The following is a 17,634-nucleotide window of genomic DNA, read 5'->3' on the forward strand; positions in this document are numbered from 1 at the left end:
TACAGCAGTAACGGTAATATAAGAACTCATATTAAAACAACTATAATGTTAAATTAAGGAAAAAACAGGAAACATGAAAAAAAGGAAAAATATATACTCTATAGAATATATATGCTGCTCTATGGAACACCTTTTAGTGTAATTGAAATGTTTATACTGTAGCTTCACTGTATTTTTCTAACTAATTCTGAAACATTAGCCTTACAGAAGTTCCCTTTGGTTTAGTTGATCCAATGAGGGGAGAAAAAAAAAAGAATTCTGTCTTATTAAAATGCTTTCTGCAACAGTGATGCAATTTGATGCTCTTTTTGGATTTAACTGTTTACTTAAGTACTCAGTCATAATCAATAAGCACTGTTCCAGAATTGTGGGGAAACCCAAAATGGAGGAAGCTGTGGAATTCCTTTCAGAGTGCTCAAATACACTGTGAGCAAACCCACTTTTCTCTGGAAAGGGGAGGATTGTGGTTTTCCCAGTTCGATGATGATCACTTTTCTCTGACTACTGTTACGTCATGCTTTCTAGAGGCAGATCCTTACAGCTCATTATTACACTTCTGAACAAGCAGGAATGTTGCTTTTGGAAAAAATAACCAATTACTGGCATTCTGAAAAAGTAACTCAGAGGTAGGTAGTTCTTAATTTTCCTCTAACCTCAGCCCTCATTTCAAATTTCACACTGTCAACGCACAATAGTCTCAGCATGATTCTCAGGAACAAGAAACAGACACAGTAAAGAGCAGTCAGAACAAGACTGTTGCCCTCTCTGCCTTCATCCTTGGTTCAGGAAAGGTTTTGTTAGATGGAAAGTTAAACAGTTATATTCCTCAGACTCCATCTCTTTATCATTTCACGTGTATTTTGTAATTTGGAGAATCTTCTCAGTTTATAAATAAATATATGTGGGAGTCTTTATTAAAACACTGGCAGACTTTTATTGCCTTACAGTTTGGCATTTAGTATTGCTTTTGAAGTATGTTTCAAGATACAGTATATATTTGAAAGTTTCTAAAATAGTATCAGATTCTAAAACCTTGGTTTCCTTTAGAAGTTTAGTAGGAGACTGAAATAATCCAAAACATTAACTATTTTTAGATTGCAGTTATAAATACTACTTCAATTTATATATTAAACTAATATAAAATCGTAACAAAAGTTCACTTTTTAATCAATTTCCTTTTCAGGAAATCAAGTGTAAATTCATATTTTTCCAATGCAGAGTGGCTTTTAATGTTTTTTGATACCTTAGTAAAAACTGCATTTTCAAAGTTCCTGATTTAAAATCCTAACTAATCATGACATAGAATTAGTCTATTTATGGCTACAAAAAGCAAGCCTTGTTCTCATTATGCAGTAAGTACTAGATCTGTTTATAGATCTGACATTTTGTTGGAAGCGATCCAAACCTATAGTGCTATTATTCCTTAGTAAAATTTAAACAGCTGTAGTCATGTAATTCAAAACCCTGGAAGTCTGCTGCAGTGCTTGTTCTACTTCAGTATACCATGAATGCAGGATGCAGCCAGTCATATAAAGGATTCTCTTCTTCACAGAATGAAAGAAAGACGTGAACTACAAACCTGAACGCAACCTGAAAGGTCCAAATAGATGAGCCTGTGACAGCCTTTTCCAGAGCTCAGGTACAGTAAACCTTTGTCTGTGAATTTTCTGCAGTGAGCTAAACTCAGATACTGTAAATTGGGGAAGCTGCTTTGCAAAAAAAAGCAAAAGAGAGTGCAAGTTATTACAAGGGTATGTTACAGAATTGATAGAACATAAAATACCACAGTTAAAGTATTCTGAAAATTACTGTAAAGAAAAGATGTTCGATATGAAATAGAATTATCTCCTTGCTGAAGTCTGAAAGTCCCTTTCTTCTGCTGATCTCTTTCCTCTGCTCCTTGTACTGCAAATTACTGGGGAATAGCACTATCATACAACAAATTTCACTATATGAAAACAATACCATTTTAAAGTTATCTCAAATAACTGCAAAAGCATACTTTTTAATTAACTGGGATTTTTGTGTGCATACTTTGAAAACTAATAGACTTTTCAGGATAAGTTTGCTGGACTGTCTTTGCCATTGATTTTACAAGCAGTGCCTGCTAGAAATGAAAACCAGAACTCTAACAAAGGACGTTAAAAGCATAAAAGTACAGTTAGAGCTTCTCAAGTCATATACTTATCTAGAAGAGTACTATTAAAACAATCTGAAAAATTGAAAGAGATACAAAAGGGAATTATCCAAAAGTGAATCATCCAATGTTAAGTTTTGATCAGTTCTTTGGGAAACATTTCTTTACACTAAACATTAGTTACAAGAAAGCAAACTGTAAGTGGAAAATGTTAATCAACAGCACTCTGTAAAAGCAAGAATCTATACTCTGAATACACTTAAGTTTCCATTTGCAGCTTTGGTTTACAACATACTGAAAACTATTCATTTTACTGAACTACATTTCTAACTGGAATAAATAACAATTGCCACAAGCACCACAAATGAAAGCATACAGAAAATCAAAACCTAGAATTAGGACCTACTGCTCTGGTAGACATTTAGTTGTAGGGATATAGTCATGCAGTTCTGCAAGTCAGCAAAAGTAGGCATTTTGAAGAAAGATGGGAACACCCACTGAAGAGCTGACTGCTTAAGGAGTGGCATACATTTTTGGAACTGCCTTTATACTTTCAATATAGAGTGGGGAAACATGCTAACTTGAACTGAATGCAAAAAAAAAAGAGATAGGAAGCTGGAAAAGAACATTATTGTAAAAAAAGGATAATACAAAAAAAACTAAGAAACTAAATATAAGATTATATTTCATGGGGAAAAAACAAACAAACAAACCAACCAACCAACCAAAACCCAAACCAATATGCATCAGAACCAGATATCAGATTATAAGGGCATGTGTTTGTGGTGTGTGTTTTTTTTTTAATGGAAACATTTAATTCATATTAAATACAGAAATAAAAGTACCCTTCTTTGTATAAATATAAGCCTTTTTGCATTTTAGTGACATATTCCACAGAAATGAGTAGGGAAAATCAAACTCGAGAGAGTACAATTCCAAACTTATCTGACAAAACAGATAATAATTTAAGAGATTGGGTTTTATACTCTGGCAGTTCTGAGTCTTTTTAAAGTATATTTTGCTACAAGGTTGCACAACTTAAGACACAGGGAAGCCTTTCTTACTGCATTTTGAAGACTGTGATCAAAACCTTCCAATACTTTTGAAGAGACACTGATTTTCTTTACAGGTCATATGACCCATTTTTATGATCTGGGAATTTTAACACATGCCTTCTTCTGCCATTTTTAAAGTGACAGCTTTCTTAAAACTTAAGCTTGAGCACACAGACTACTAAAAATCCTTATTTTGTGTTACAGCTAAATTCTGCAGGAATTCTGTCATACTGATTTTTCAATTAATTTTGGCATTAGCAATGTCAGGATCATTGGTTTAAAGCAATCTGACAAAATCACCTCCTGACATTTATTCCTGATAGACAATATTCATGTCTACCACATGCAACAGCTTCTCAGAGGAAAATTGTAGCTGATGATCTGTGTTGTGCAATATGGAGGTTAAATGCTTGTATAGAACAGTAGGAGACATCAAAAATGACCAAACAGTTTTGAGCACACTCAGCCTACACTTCACTTGTTCCTTTTTCCAATAACGGACATCTAATATACAATAGCAAACTTCATGTGCAGTATTATGAAATGCAATACTGCCACCTCTGAGAACTTTGTATTAGTTACCTTACTACACAGGACCTGTGGTGAGCTAATGCTTTTGAGATGGCACATGAAATGTTTATGAAATTTGTCTGCTATCAAAATCTTCACAGGACAGCAACTTTTTGTACATCCCCATAACCTCAGAAACAATGAGCTTTGCTTTTTGTCCAAAAATTGTCAATAAAAACAGTGGTATCTTATGGTTTTAAATCAGAAGCATCACGCATGACTGGGAAAATTTCTTATTAACAAGGTACAAGTTAACTGCAAAATATATTTTGTCAGTGGAGAATTTTTTTTTTTTGTTTTAAACATTTTATTGCATCGAAAGCTTCACCTGCTCTGGAGAATTGTTTCTTGGGTATGTGCTATTTATGCACCAGAAGAAATGAATGGTTCTGACTTTTGGTGGCAATAGCATGCTCAGGTAACCAGAATAATGTCTGCTGAGATTACCTATAGAACAGCTGTTCCAAACTTCAACATAAATATATGGAAATTTAAAAAGAAAAAATATCAGCCAACATGGAGAAACACAGATTATAATGAGAATAATACTGATGAAGAGATGAGTGGTAAGATTGGAGACACTAAATGGAAAACTGCCAAAACAAATGTTGGTTATATGAGGATATGGCATTATAGACTAAGAAAAACAAAAGTCAAAATGTATTACACAAATACCAAAAAAACCCATGTTTCTGGACTTTGTGGGGCTGCTGTTGAAAGGAAGACATTAGTTTCCTCATAAGAAAGAGAAACAATGTACAGCTGTCTTAAAATCCATATACATCTTTGTGACGGCTACTATTCATGGACCAGCGTGTCTCTTTTCTGTATGGCAGTTTTTAATGCAGCAATTCTACCTAACAAGCGGACTTCGAGTCTCATGGAGGGATACATGTAAAACAGGAATGACAGACCTCTGTAAGAATGTAAATTCTCTGCCTTCAGCTCACTGATCTTCCAAATAAGAGTTTAGAATAACTCTTTCTTTTGCAGTTGTCACACAAGGCCTTGGCTCACAGAATACACCTATCCACAATACTCTCTTGCAAATATAAATTTTTAAGAACATATCTAACTTGCAAACTTCTTGCATCATCATGAGTAACTGGACATGTCCAAGAAATTTTTGGCTAGCATGTTCTTTTAAAAGTTTCTGTAAAACTCTGTGAAATATATAGCGTAATCTAGCATACATTGTTAATTATACTAAAAAGAGAAAAGAACTGCTATCTAAGTCAAAAGTATCGGGCATTTTTTCATTTTGCATAGCAGACAGATTCCTGTAAATCACTCAAAAAGAATATTTCTACTACATATGCCTCTAAGTTTCCTGCAAGATTAAAACAAACACACTTTTGTATTTCTGTTTAATTTTACCTTGACAATAGTCGTAGTGTTCCATTAGTAATACCTGTATATGACAGATTTAAATAGAGAAGAGATCTGCAACCTTCTGATATGAGTCTCATCGATTCATCCTGAAAAATAAAAAAAAAATTCCAGAAGTACATTAAAATTATATTTGTATGCATTTATCTTACATTTTTATGCAGAATAACAAGGCAAAAAACATGAATAAGTATCTTTAAATCATCATAATAATTATTATACATCACAGCCAGACACATGACGCTACTGTTACTCACTTGAAGTATGGTAATTTTAACATTCCAATTCAAGAAAACAGTCCTACAGAGCACAGGGGACTCTTCACATGATTGAAGGTTAGCACATGTCTACATATTTTGCTAAACCAAGATTCTTGTTAGCCAGTCTTGGTATCTAAAACCACTGGTGAATTTTCTCCATAAGTTCTGGTATACTTCGGTAACCCGTAATATCATTTACAAAATGCTTCCTGTTTAGTTCTACCCTCTAGGTGGAACATTAGATTTGAGTAATTCTAAGGCTTCCATGTTTTATTGGCCTGCAAAAGTGGTACTACCTAGATTGTTCTATATATCTTTCCATTAGAATATAATGGGAACAAACCTCCTATTATGAAGAATGTTTCACAATAAATGTCAATATAATAGAAAGGGAAAATGTCAACACTTATACATGGAAATGTAATAGTTGAGTGTCTGTCTTTTGCCATGTTGTGGTCACCTTTTTAATATTTCAGTTAGCAGGCAAAAGGACCAACAAGATAGCTGGAAATTCAATACGAATCAACTTTAAAGAGGACGGTTTGTGCTTTTTAAATATAGTCCTGCAACAAAGGATTTGAGAGAGGTGATATCAGTAAAAATAGGTATGTTGACGGAAGGTAACCATAACCTTGAAGAGAACTGAAGGCACAAAGAGTGGTGAGAAAGCATTAGGGGGATAGCACAATGGAGAAAACCACCCAGGGGTCCATCTCAAGTGCCTGAATGCAAAGACTTGTAGCATGGGAATCAACCTTTAGGGATCAAAGTTCATGCACAGGTGCAGAGCTATGATTTCACTGGGATTCCAGAGATGCAAAAGGGTAGCACACACAACTGGAGGGCTGCAATGAATGGTTATAGAATATTTAGGAATGACAGCCCAGGAAGGTGAGGACAGGTTGCACTCTATGCAAAGTTATGCTTAAATGCACGGAGCTTTGCATTGGAATGGGTAACAAGGCAGTTGACAGCTTATTTGTGAGCATTAGAGGCTAGACCTATGAGGATTACATTGTGGTAGGTATCTGCTACAGACTGCTTGATTCAGAGAAGAAGGTAGACGAAACTGTCTTTGGGCAGCTGAAGGAAGCCTTACAATTGCCTATCCTGGTTACTCATGAGAGACTTCAACCGCTCTGATATGCACTGGAAGAAGAATATGGCTGGGCACAAACAATCCAGGAGACTTCTACAGTGCGTTGAAGACAATTGCTTGATCCAGGTGACTGACAAGTAGTCGAGGGAATATGTTCTTCTGGACTCGTTTCACAAACAAGGAAAAACTGGCATTCCTCAAGGGTCAATATGGGGACCAGTACTGTTAAATGTCTTTATAAATGGTTTGGATGATAGGAATAAAGTACATTCTCAGCAAATTCACAAATTATTCCAAACTGGAGGGAGCGTCAATACACTGGAGGCTAGAACTGCTATTCAGACAGATTTAGTCTCAAAAAATGGGCTGACAGAAACCTCAGGAAGTTCAACACAGGCAAATGGAAAGTCCTGCATCTGGGATGGAGCAACCCCATGCATCAGTACAGTCTAGACACTGGACAGAAAGCAGCTATCAAACACACTGACCTGAAAGTCCTGGTCAATAACAATTTCAATGTATATCAACAGTATGCCCTTCTGAAAAAGGTGGCCAACTGTATACTAGGCTGCATTGCCAAGAATGTGATCAGCAAGTCCCTGCTATCCCTGGCATCACCTAGGAATGTGCTTACTGGCGTGTACCAAATGTGTATTAGCAAGCATGCTAACCACCAAACAGAATGGACAGTTATGAAACAGTGTTTGAGTCTTTACAATTTGGCAGGCCCTGGCCCTCTTTAACTTACTGCCTTCATGCATCAACATGATCCTTGAAAAGCATACAACCTCCAAATAATACTCTGTAGTTATAATATCATATAGCAAGTATTATGTTATGTAGCAAGATGATTCTACAGTGTTACTCAATGAACTTCATAATATAATAGATCTTTATCCCTTGTAGCTGGTATAGTAAAGAAAATTATATAATCTGTGAAAATGGTGAGAACAAGATATTTGGCAATAAAGCTAACATCAACATAGGACAGAGATGGTGATAGATGTAAAGCAGAACCAAACCAGAGTATTATAAATTAGAAGCTCACGATTCTTCTGCAGTTCTTGCCTCTCTAACTCAACCATCATATGCCATTTTTGTATGAAGTTCATAAGCTGTAGTTTATCTGTGATAATTTTTTAAATTTTGTGTGTAAATATTTGAGTGTTTCTGGGCTAGACCCTTGGACATACACTTCACTCTAAAGACAACTAAACTATACCAAATTATTTGTTTATATACTTAGCATAAATAGCCTATAAATGGATGTATACATTATATGAATCTATTAAGAACCATAACATCTAAAAAAATGTTGATTTTTAGATTGATTTGATTAGTAGAAAAATTTGCACATATTGGTGTCATTTCTAAGAAATTATTAATTAAAGCAGTCAAACATTGTTTTCCCATCAGAAAAGAGCAATGAAAAAAACATAAAAGAGAATTAATAGAAGAAAGATAAAACTGAAAATGTTAAAGGAAAAAAGAATATACAAAATATATAATGGTGATTGCATACTTAGACACTTTTCAAATAAAGGCTCTCACAAATATCCAGAAATTTAGTGAGACATTTTTAGAGCCCAAGTGTACTACTGAATGAAGGAATAAAGGAACTTAGAAACAGTTTAGGATTAAAATGTATTGTTGACAACTCCAAACTTAAAAAAGCAAAAAAGAACCTCCCCACAGACTGGTGGAGTTTTGAAGCCTGTTTATTAAAATTAACTGAGATTGAATATATCATTTTGCCCTGGCACTGTAAAAAACAAATGAGAACTTCACTGAGTATCTCTGAATCCTACTAAACTCCATTTTCAAAGTACTTAAGAACAAAAGTCTCTACTTTTAATCAGGAAGATTTGTGTACCCAAATAACCACAGCACTTCAAAAAAATCTTCCTTCTTGGTATAAATTAGAGTTCATGGAAAAAGTCTGTAGTACTTACATTTAATCCCTGGCATTCAGACAGATTTAAGTCTTGCAAATTCTTACATTCACCTAAAAAAAAAAAAAAAAAAAAAAAGTCATATTAAAGATGAACAGTTAAAATTCTAAGTGTACAACACAAACATAAGAATTCTTATTACAGATTCAGCCCATCTAGGCCAATATCCTCCCTGAAACCACAGCCACAGCATATTACTGAGAAGAAAGCACAAAAATCAAAAAGTAGAATACAAAGTTGGAGTAAGCTGTCCTGAGGAAATGTTTCTTCTTACACTCCATCAACTAATGGCTGGCTTAGGAACCAAACTGTTTTCAGTCTTATATTACCAAAGGACCAGAAAGCTACCTAATTAAGCAATCCGGTGTTCAGAAATGCCAGAATTAAGTTTTCCACATAGGTTTATCTGTCCCTCCCACCTATATATTACATCATCGGTATCTAACTTTATAAGTGAACAATCTTTTCCCTCTGAAAGTAGAGGTGCAGCAATCAGACCAATTGTAGGAAGAGCCCTGCTTATCTTCTGCAAGTATGGAATTTCAGAGAATTTAGCTGCCTGAGACAGTCTCTTCTGTGTGCATATAATCTATTATTTTTATAAACTCCTATTTTGCAGAGATTGTTGAAATTCTAACAAATCAACAAAAGATAGATGTCTGAGACTAGAAGAAACACTTACACATCCCTTCAGCCACTCTTCTGCCAAATTTTGAGTCTATCTTCCAAGGTAAAGATGCAAAAACTCCTATTAAACATAGTAATACTTTTTGCCTTAATCTGATCTTCAAAAATAACTGATCTGTCTAAACTGAAATGAAAAAATAGACCTCATACAGATACTTAATATGGAAAATGCAGTATGAAAGGTTTACTGAGTTAAAAGAAATATATTTTAAAACTCTTTAAAAACACATTTTCACATGGTAAGCCAAATACATGTTTTCAATTGCAACCAAGCACTAGTACAACAATACCTCTGTATATTCTTTTCTACAGGGACTGTGACTTCATTGATATCCTGTAATACTGTCTAACTCAGTGCCCTTTTTGAAGAGTAGGACAATACTGTGAGGGATTGCACAACTCAAAAGAACCTAACCAATTAAAATCAATCTTAAGACTGCTAAGCCACAGAAATTACAAACCTCTTATATGTTTTTTGCCCTAGAATGAGACAAAATTACCTTTTTACACGTGAACCCGTACATGCTACCAAAAGCAGCTGCTCATTTTGGTATTATAGCTGAGTATAATTTAGTTAGCAGACAGAATGTAATACTAGTAAAAAAATCCAGTTCAGACCCAGGAGATGAAAAGGAAGAGGAAAGAATATTTCCAGAATTATTTATTACCTTTCCTCCCCCAAGTTCTTTTTCTATTTCCAAGCTCTCCTGGATAGAATGAGCTATCACATTATCAGAATGGTGAACAGTTCAAAACAACACAGAGGATCCCAGTTATGATTCAAGTTATTAAAACACATGATCAATTTACACTGACTAGCATTTAGGTGCCAAAAAGTAACAAATAAAATTTAATTTTTCATGTAAGGGACAAAGTTGTCAATGCAAACCCTCATTCACACTGTGAACTAACAGAATCTGAATCCAGATAGATAACTGGCAACTACAGGAACAAAATGGAGAAACCAATCAATGGGTTTTCAAAGGTAATATTAACAACTGGCCACATGGATTAGAGGGACACAGTAGAATGCATAGACAGGACTGCTTCATCTGTCTAATGAGTAAGAACTGCACAAATACCGAGAATGCCCTACAGTCGAGATGTGGTTTAAACTGATCTATCAATTTGTTTAAAAATGAAACATTTCTTTGCTTTCAGAAGAATTTTACCTGATATTAGTTGATTTATTGTGCTACCTTTCCTCCAGATAAAAACTAGTTTTTTGAGCCCAAAACAATGGTGTTTTAGAAACAGAACATCTGTGCAATGATCTGCACTCCAGACTGGGATTCAATACCTTCCCAGGTGCTAAGGTCAAAAAGGACTGAGCATAACACAAAGAACACGGTCATAGAGAAAAGTAACTAAGTAGTTAAGCCAAACAGTGAAGAATTAAAAAAAAAGTTTCAGAAGGATTGATACTGACTAGCAAAAGTAGGAAATTTGTGAGATGGAAAAAAGTTAGAAAATAACAAAAACCGAGGGGTTAAAATATTTCTAAGGAAACACAGCCTTGTGAACAAACTTCACTGAAAATTAAGGAAAAGGGCAGTGGACAGGAATACTATGGGAAATTCAGGAGGGAACATACGCCAAAAAATTACTATAAATACTGAAGCAATTTAGAGAAGGACTGCTCCCTGCAACCATTTCCATCTGACATGGGCCATGAGAGACACTTGGTAGTAGCACGGCTAGTTATGATAATTGGGGCTCAACCTGAAAACAAGTCCACACTTGAGCGCAGTCTGAAATCGGGTGTTTGATAGGCACTGGATAACTTTCCCTGGTCTGGCTCTGTATGTGTTCCAGTGGCTCAACACCCAGAAAGCTGGAAAATACCAGCTTCAAGCTCCTCTTTGAAGCTCATCTTCCAAGATGAACTTAAATACAAAGAAGATTCAGCCTGATGCACTTTGCCTGAATACATGAGAACCTTCTAACAAAGATCAGTTAGAAATTGGTCCATATAGTTTCCCATGTTTAGTCAAAATGAACGACAGTAGACCAGAGACAGTAAAAACAACAAAAAAAGAGATAGGACATTAAATCTTCAAAGTATTTGTAAAGCTCCAAGTAGTGTGATGATTGAGTACTTGACTGATTGCTACACATTATGTACAAGCCTCCATGAAAAGGCGTTTCATCTGTGCTAATGTTTTACCTTTCTTCCAATACAGGGATCCTACATACCCCAGCTGTGCATCCTCAGATCTGTACAATACTGATTAAGACTATCCAAAAATTTCAACTGTTCCAGCTGTCACAGAAAATAACTGGGGCCAGCTGAATGTCAGGATGCAAGTAGTTACTATTATACTACTACTTCTTCTTTGTAAACTGTCTGACTGTAGGAGGACAAGGAATAGGAGTTTGAGAAAAAATGAAAGGGAAAACATCTTAAGGAAAGCATCTAGCACTGTTAAGCGCAATGCCCGAGGCCTACCATGTGATATATACAGTTATCTTCATGAGAAATACCTAGATTGTCAGGAAAGAAAATTGATTTTTGTGGCACCTGATTGGCCAGAGGATTTAAAACACATGCTGCTAGCAAGAAACAGGATTCGTAAATTGAAGAATAATATGTTTTCCAAGTATAAAGTACTGAAAAGTCTGGATTTACAACAGAATGATATATCAAAAATTGAAAGCGAGGCTTTTTTTGGTTTGAATAAACTTACCACACTCTTACTTCAGCATAACCAAATTAAGAGTTTATCTGAGGAGATCTTTATTTATACACCCAGTCTAAACTACCTACGTCTTTATGATAACCCCTGGCATTGCAACTGTGAGCTAGAAACTCTTGTTACAATGCTACAGGTTCCAACAAACAGAAATTTGGGAAATTATGCCAAGTGTGTGCACCCAATAGAACTGAAAAATCAAAAGCTAAAGCAGATAAAAGCTGAACAGCTATGTAGTGAAGAGGACAGGCAGGACCCCCAAAACATAAGACGGGAGAAGCCCGAAGCTGTCAAACCAGAATTTGATTCCTCTTTGTGCCACATGTATGTGTTTCCTGTACCAACTCTGAACTGCAAAAGAAAAGGTTTGTATCTGTCCTTATAACTCAATTAACGATTTTAATATTCTTGCTCCCATACTACATTTATACACATATTATTTACAGCAAATATAGTACTAGTACTTGCTTTACTCACTTTAATACTGTTGTTTTCCTCTTGTAACTACAAGCAACAGGTAGGAATTATTTCTGCATTTTACCTCTACTCTGCAGCCCCAATTCCAGATATTCTTTAATGCTCTAGTATAAGATATCCAACAAAAATCAACAGGAATAAAATTAAGCACGCTTAAGTTACTGAAGGACCAGCATCTCACTAGTCCTGATTTTACAACTATAAACATACTAATCAGTCAAATTACAGCTGTGCTGAAATTGTTGTACTGAAGAGAAAAGCATAGAGTGCCTTTTCTTCTTTCCACTGTACAACAAAATGATGGCAACAACTTTGACAGAAGCAAGCTGTGAAGCAGGACTGGAGCAGCCAGCTGTGCTTACAATGCCCAAAGGAACCTGATTGCAAAGGAGAGCCATTGCATCCTCACATTTTCTGTGCAAAATTTCTTCTACTAAGGAAGAAATTGTATGCTTTTGTTCATAAAGAAATACCTCCTCTGTGTTCTTCCTCCCAGCATCCAGCAAACATTTTGAAGTTGAAGGGCCTTCAGTAAATGTTTTTCAGACACTTGGATCCATTCCATTCCTAAATCCTTCTCAGGCTCCTAAAAGCCACAGTTAAGCCTTAAGGGTAAACCAGCTGGGGCATATATCAACACAAAAGTGCACATTTATTCATGCTTTATATTTCCTGTATTTTATCCAGTGATGAAACAAAGGAAACAACAAAACAATTCAGAAGAGAGTCGTTCTTTAACATTACAAATCTGAAATAAAAAGCATTACTAGAAGTAGCCAAAATTGGTAGGATTTTGTCGCAAATTTTGTGAAGCATAGCCTGCAATACCAGATCACTGCAGTGGTATCAAAGAGATGAGCTGAATACATGAATACACTCAAAAACTTTTGGCAAGAAAAATGTTACTTTTTTCTCTGAGTTCATTGAAACATTCAATGTGGTCTGCTCTTCATTGGATTTTCACAGGCTTTTATGGTATTTTTTTAAAAATGGTTTGCTGTCTTTAGTACTAATAATGAATAAATAAAGTTACTTCAACCTCTGCATGGCTGTACTAGAAGGTACAGGGACTCCATCCTTCAGATCAAGAACTAAGTATATTAGTCCAGGACTTCCTGAATGTCTAGCATGGACACATTGAGTACATTCAATATTTTTTAGGAAGTATCAGATCTACTGTGCATATGCTTGACAGCTGGATGCAGATATCCCACAGACATTTGGGATTTCTGAACATATGGTAATCTTTGATGAAAGCATTGTACTTACTGTCTTTGCATATGATTACTGTGCAGCAGATGCACAATTTCATTGGAATTTTCATCAGAAGTAAGAGTATAATGTACCCAAAATGCTGGGAAAACACACAAAAAATTCTCTAAATCCACGTGGACAAGATTTCAGAGTAGGAAAAAAAGGGCATCAGTTGCCAAACCAGTAAGATGACATGAAAACTGCAATCCATTATTCCTTTACAATGGAGGGGATGGAATGACAAGCAGTATGCCAGTACTATGTTTCTCTAAGGAGATATGACAACAGGTCAGCAGCTTTCAGTTAATGTCAGAAAGCTCATGGAAGAAACATCTTAAAAATACATATAACCATGTGTATGTTCTCCTTTTTGAAGAACTTCTTATTTTATCTCATCAGACCAGTGATATGTCCGATCCTTCAGTACTTCAGAGTGAAAGCATCCTATGTCCTTGATTCTCTTTTATCAAAAAAACAACAAAAGTTGGAAGCAAAAAGTAACTTCTGTTTGATTTTCTGCAAAAGAATTTGTATTTGCAAGAGCAGTTGAAAAAAATCTATTTTCTAGTACTGCCAAACTCTCCAAGTCTCTAAATTCAAGCATTATTCACATTCATTTGGTGATAAATAGGCCCTGAAACTTTGACATCTGCACAAGCAGGAAGCACTCCAAACAGAGCAGGCTGGAGTAGTTATAGTATTTATGTATTTTTAATACCAAAGCTCTGCTCAAAATCAGATATAAGGCAGGAAGACTGATACACTGCTTTAGCCTTGAGAATACCTCAGAACTTCAGAAGTATACTGACAACACAAATTTCAGCACAGATCCAGAAACTACTTGCTTTCATTCAAAGACGGTCAAATAAGAGATACTACTCATTTTCTTGTAAAAACAGCCCAGGATTAGAACACTCATTGGTTAAACATAATCCTGGAGATTAGATTTATTAACATTACCCTGAGAGGATTCAAACCACAGCTTACACTTCTCAAGAATGTGCCCTTACTACCGGACTAGAAGCTATTCTTTCTGTAACTCTTTTGCAAGGAACACTGTAAGGATACACACTCAGATGACTGAGAGGTGCTTGGCTACTTAGGTAATGCCAATGATACAAGTAGGATAGAGAAGTAGATAGACAGAACACCACTATGCTGCCTGGACATAACGACTGTAAGTATTGTAACAAATATAAAGTCTTAAATATTACTAAAACACTACATAACTATAACTGAAGAACTATAACTGTAAATATTACTATAAATACTATAAAAACTAGCATTTTTATTGCTGATAAAATTTAGAACATTGTACCTTTTGGGAACACAAAACAAAGGATGTAAGACAGCACACTATAATTTGATTATGGAAGATGTTCATATACCAATGAACATTTTTTTATATAGTTACTCTGGTTTCTTTTCTTTAAATGATCAAGCACTGCACACATACTTTTTATTAGTATAGTATCTTCACTACCTACACTATCCCTATGCAAATGAACAGTAGAGTTCTATTAAAATAAAAATACAAAACACACAAAGAGGCTTTACTATAAGCATCAATGAAGACAGCAATTTTCACATGAAATGTATAGATACAAGGGAACAAAGCAATGAATTTCAGAAGTTGAAAAAAAACATGTTGACACTAGTAGTGAGGATAAAAGGGAAAGAAAACAAGAAACAATGCTAGACTGACAAAACTGTGTGTGGTATGCAACTGTGATACCTAAGCAGTAAGAATAGTTTAAAGCTGACACAAGTTATATCTTTTTCATTTTTTAAGATTTAAAGAAAGTTCCAGGTAACATACCTCCAGATATAGTTAAACTTGATTTGTCCAGCAACAAAATTAGACAACTACGAGCCAAAGAGTTTGAAGATGTCAGTGAACTGAAGATACTAAACCTAAACAGTAATGGAATAGCTTACATTGATCCTGGTAAGAATAATTTTAAATACTCATTAAAAAGTTATTTGTGTTTTATTAATTATAAACTTTGATAATGTCTCTATCAGATATAAATGTGGGGAAAAAAGGATTTAAAAATCTAGAAGTTGGTGCAAACTTTAGCTTTTGTACCACTCAATTCATAGATTAAAGGTTTGCACTGAAATGTATTCATCATGGAAATCAATAGAGACTGATTTCAGCTGCCCTTTCTTAATACTAAACCAATCAAGTATAAAAATTTAATTCTGCAGACTGAAGGCAAATCATTTCCCAAAATGCTAAATAGTTCAATGATTTTTTAAATATCTTTGCCAAATCTAAGAAAACTTGTCATATAATGAGGGTGCTTTTAAATTTTATTGGACAATAAAGTAATAGACAAACCAAAAGGATTTAAACTCTTTGGGATTAAAAATCACTACATATAATTGCTGTTAAGTTATATATTATTAGAACTCAAGTGGCCCTGTTGGCATTTTGCTTATTGCCTGTGTGTATTTGGTTTTTAATTATGAAAGCAAACACAAGGAGAGAGAAAGTATGAAGCAAAAAGACCCTTCTCTAGTAGCATTTTGGAAATTAAACTGCAGTAGAAAGTGATAATATCAGTAAAATGGTACTTATGAGGTTTAACATTAGACATAGTCAATTTATTTAAGACTTCTGCCATTAAATGAAACAGTATACTTCCAAAACGTATGAACCGCGCTCTGAAATGTGACTCAGAAGCATTATTATGAAGCTCCATGTTTATTCCATATCTTAAAATATTAACTTAAAGGTTCTATGCACACACACATACATACAAAAACTACTAGCACTGCACATTGTCTAATACATAATAAATTTCCATATTTCTACTTCTGTATCATGGCAGTAACAGTAGACTTCTATGACCAAATCAAGCATTCATTCACCTTCACTGTCCCTATTCTACACTCATGCACGCTCTTTAAGTGGTTTATAACTCTACCAGCAGTACAACTCCCCTAATGTCAATATATTTATACCAATATGCACTTGTCAAGGCACAAGCCATATTTTAAAGTTCAGTGTTTGAAAAGTCTTTTTTGTAGGCTTTTGCAAAAAAAAAATTAATAAATGTATAATCATGAAAATGTTTTTCCTGTTGCAAATATGCATGTTTTGTTCTAACTTATCTTTATAAGGTACCAATAACTATTTTTCTATTGACTAGCTGCTTTCTCAGGTCTCAATAACTTAGAGGAGCTGGATCTATCAAACAACAGCTTGCAGAATTTTGAATATGGAGTACTGGAAGATCTTTACTTTCTGAAAATACTGTGGCTGAGAGAGAATCCCTGGAGATGTGATTACAACATTCATTATCTTTTCTACTGGTTGAAGCATCACTACAATGTTCACTACAATGGCCTAGAATGCAAAATGCCTGAGGAATACAAAGGATGGTCTGTTGGAAAATATGTTCGAAGTTATTACGAGGAGTGCCCAAAAGACAAGCTGCCCATTTATCCAGAAACTTTTGATCTGGAAAAAGATGATGAGGAATGGGAACGACACAAAGAACAATCAGTTCAAACAGTAAAGAAGCATGGTGTAATTGTCACTGTGATAGGCTAATAAGGGAATGATTATTTTTTTAAGTACATTCAAATATTTGATATTCTGACAAAGAAAAACATGCTGTTTACATTTTTTGTTAATTATACTGATTGTTTGTAGGACTATGTGCCTACAAAGTTCTGTTTATTGCAGTTAATAATTACAGAATGGCATTAGTTATACAGCATCCTTCATCAAGTAATTGTTTCTAACAATTTGTTCTGGACATTCTTGTGAAATATTTTGGCAAATATTTGAAACTATACAGTAGAAGTCGATAGACACAAATGTACATAATGTGGTGAGGAGGAGCTATCTTATGTATGAACACAGCTTATGAGTTGACACAGAACTTTCTGCAGGATTGTGATCAAGACACATTTTTCTTGAATGTATTGACAGTTCTTTGTATCTATCAGTTTCCTGAAATATTCCCAGAAAATATTTCTAAGATTTTTGTATCAGCTTCCTGTTGTTTTATTGTATACGAAAAATCAAACTCAAGACTAACCTTAAA

The 17,634-nt window shown here is 34.8% G+C and overlaps 2 protein-coding genes across 2 annotated transcripts in view; one reads left to right on the forward strand and one right to left on the reverse strand.

Moving 5' to 3' along the window:
• Nucleotides 1-17,634, reverse strand: part of FBXL13 (F-box and leucine rich repeat protein 13) — a 91,285-nt gene that overhangs the window by 37,931 nt on the left and 35,720 nt on the right. Inside the window, exons 10-12 of the mRNA XM_049814141.1 lie at nucleotides 8,463-8,515; nucleotides 5,140-5,240; nucleotides 1,580-1,706 (exon numbers count right to left, since the gene is read on the reverse strand). Coding sequence (XP_049670098.1) covers nucleotides 1,580-1,706; nucleotides 5,140-5,240; nucleotides 8,463-8,515 — 281 coding nt within the window. The remainder of the gene's footprint in view (nucleotides 1-1,579; nucleotides 1,707-5,139; nucleotides 5,241-8,462; nucleotides 8,516-17,634) is intronic.
• On the forward strand, nucleotides 11,451-17,356 carry LRRC17 (leucine rich repeat containing 17). The gene is made up of 3 exons (XM_049814150.1): nucleotides 11,451-12,207; nucleotides 15,366-15,521; nucleotides 16,732-17,356. Exons 1-3 carry the CDS (start codon nucleotides 11,451-11,453, stop codon nucleotides 17,133-17,135), a joined length of 1,317 nt encoding a protein of 438 aa, XP_049670107.1. The 3' UTR covers nucleotides 17,136-17,356.

Source organism: Accipiter gentilis, chromosome 11 (genome assembly GCF_929443795.1).
Source record: "Accipiter gentilis chromosome 11, bAccGen1.1, whole genome shotgun sequence".
Classification (NCBI taxonomy): domain Eukaryota; kingdom Metazoa; phylum Chordata; class Aves; order Accipitriformes; family Accipitridae; genus Astur; species Astur gentilis.

Coding starts and splice junctions, on each gene's coding strand:
- LRRC17 (XM_049814150.1), top strand. CDS start 11,451: ATGCAAGTAGTTACTATTATACTACTACTTCTTCTTTGTAAACTGTCT. Junction 12,208..15,365: donor TCTGAACTGCAAAAGAAAAG/GTTTGTATCTGT, acceptor TCATTTTTTAAG/ATTTAAAGAAAGTTCCAGGT. Junction 15,522..16,731: donor AATAGCTTACATTGATCCTG/GTAAGAATAATT, acceptor TCTATTGACTAG/CTGCTTTCTCAGGTCTCAAT.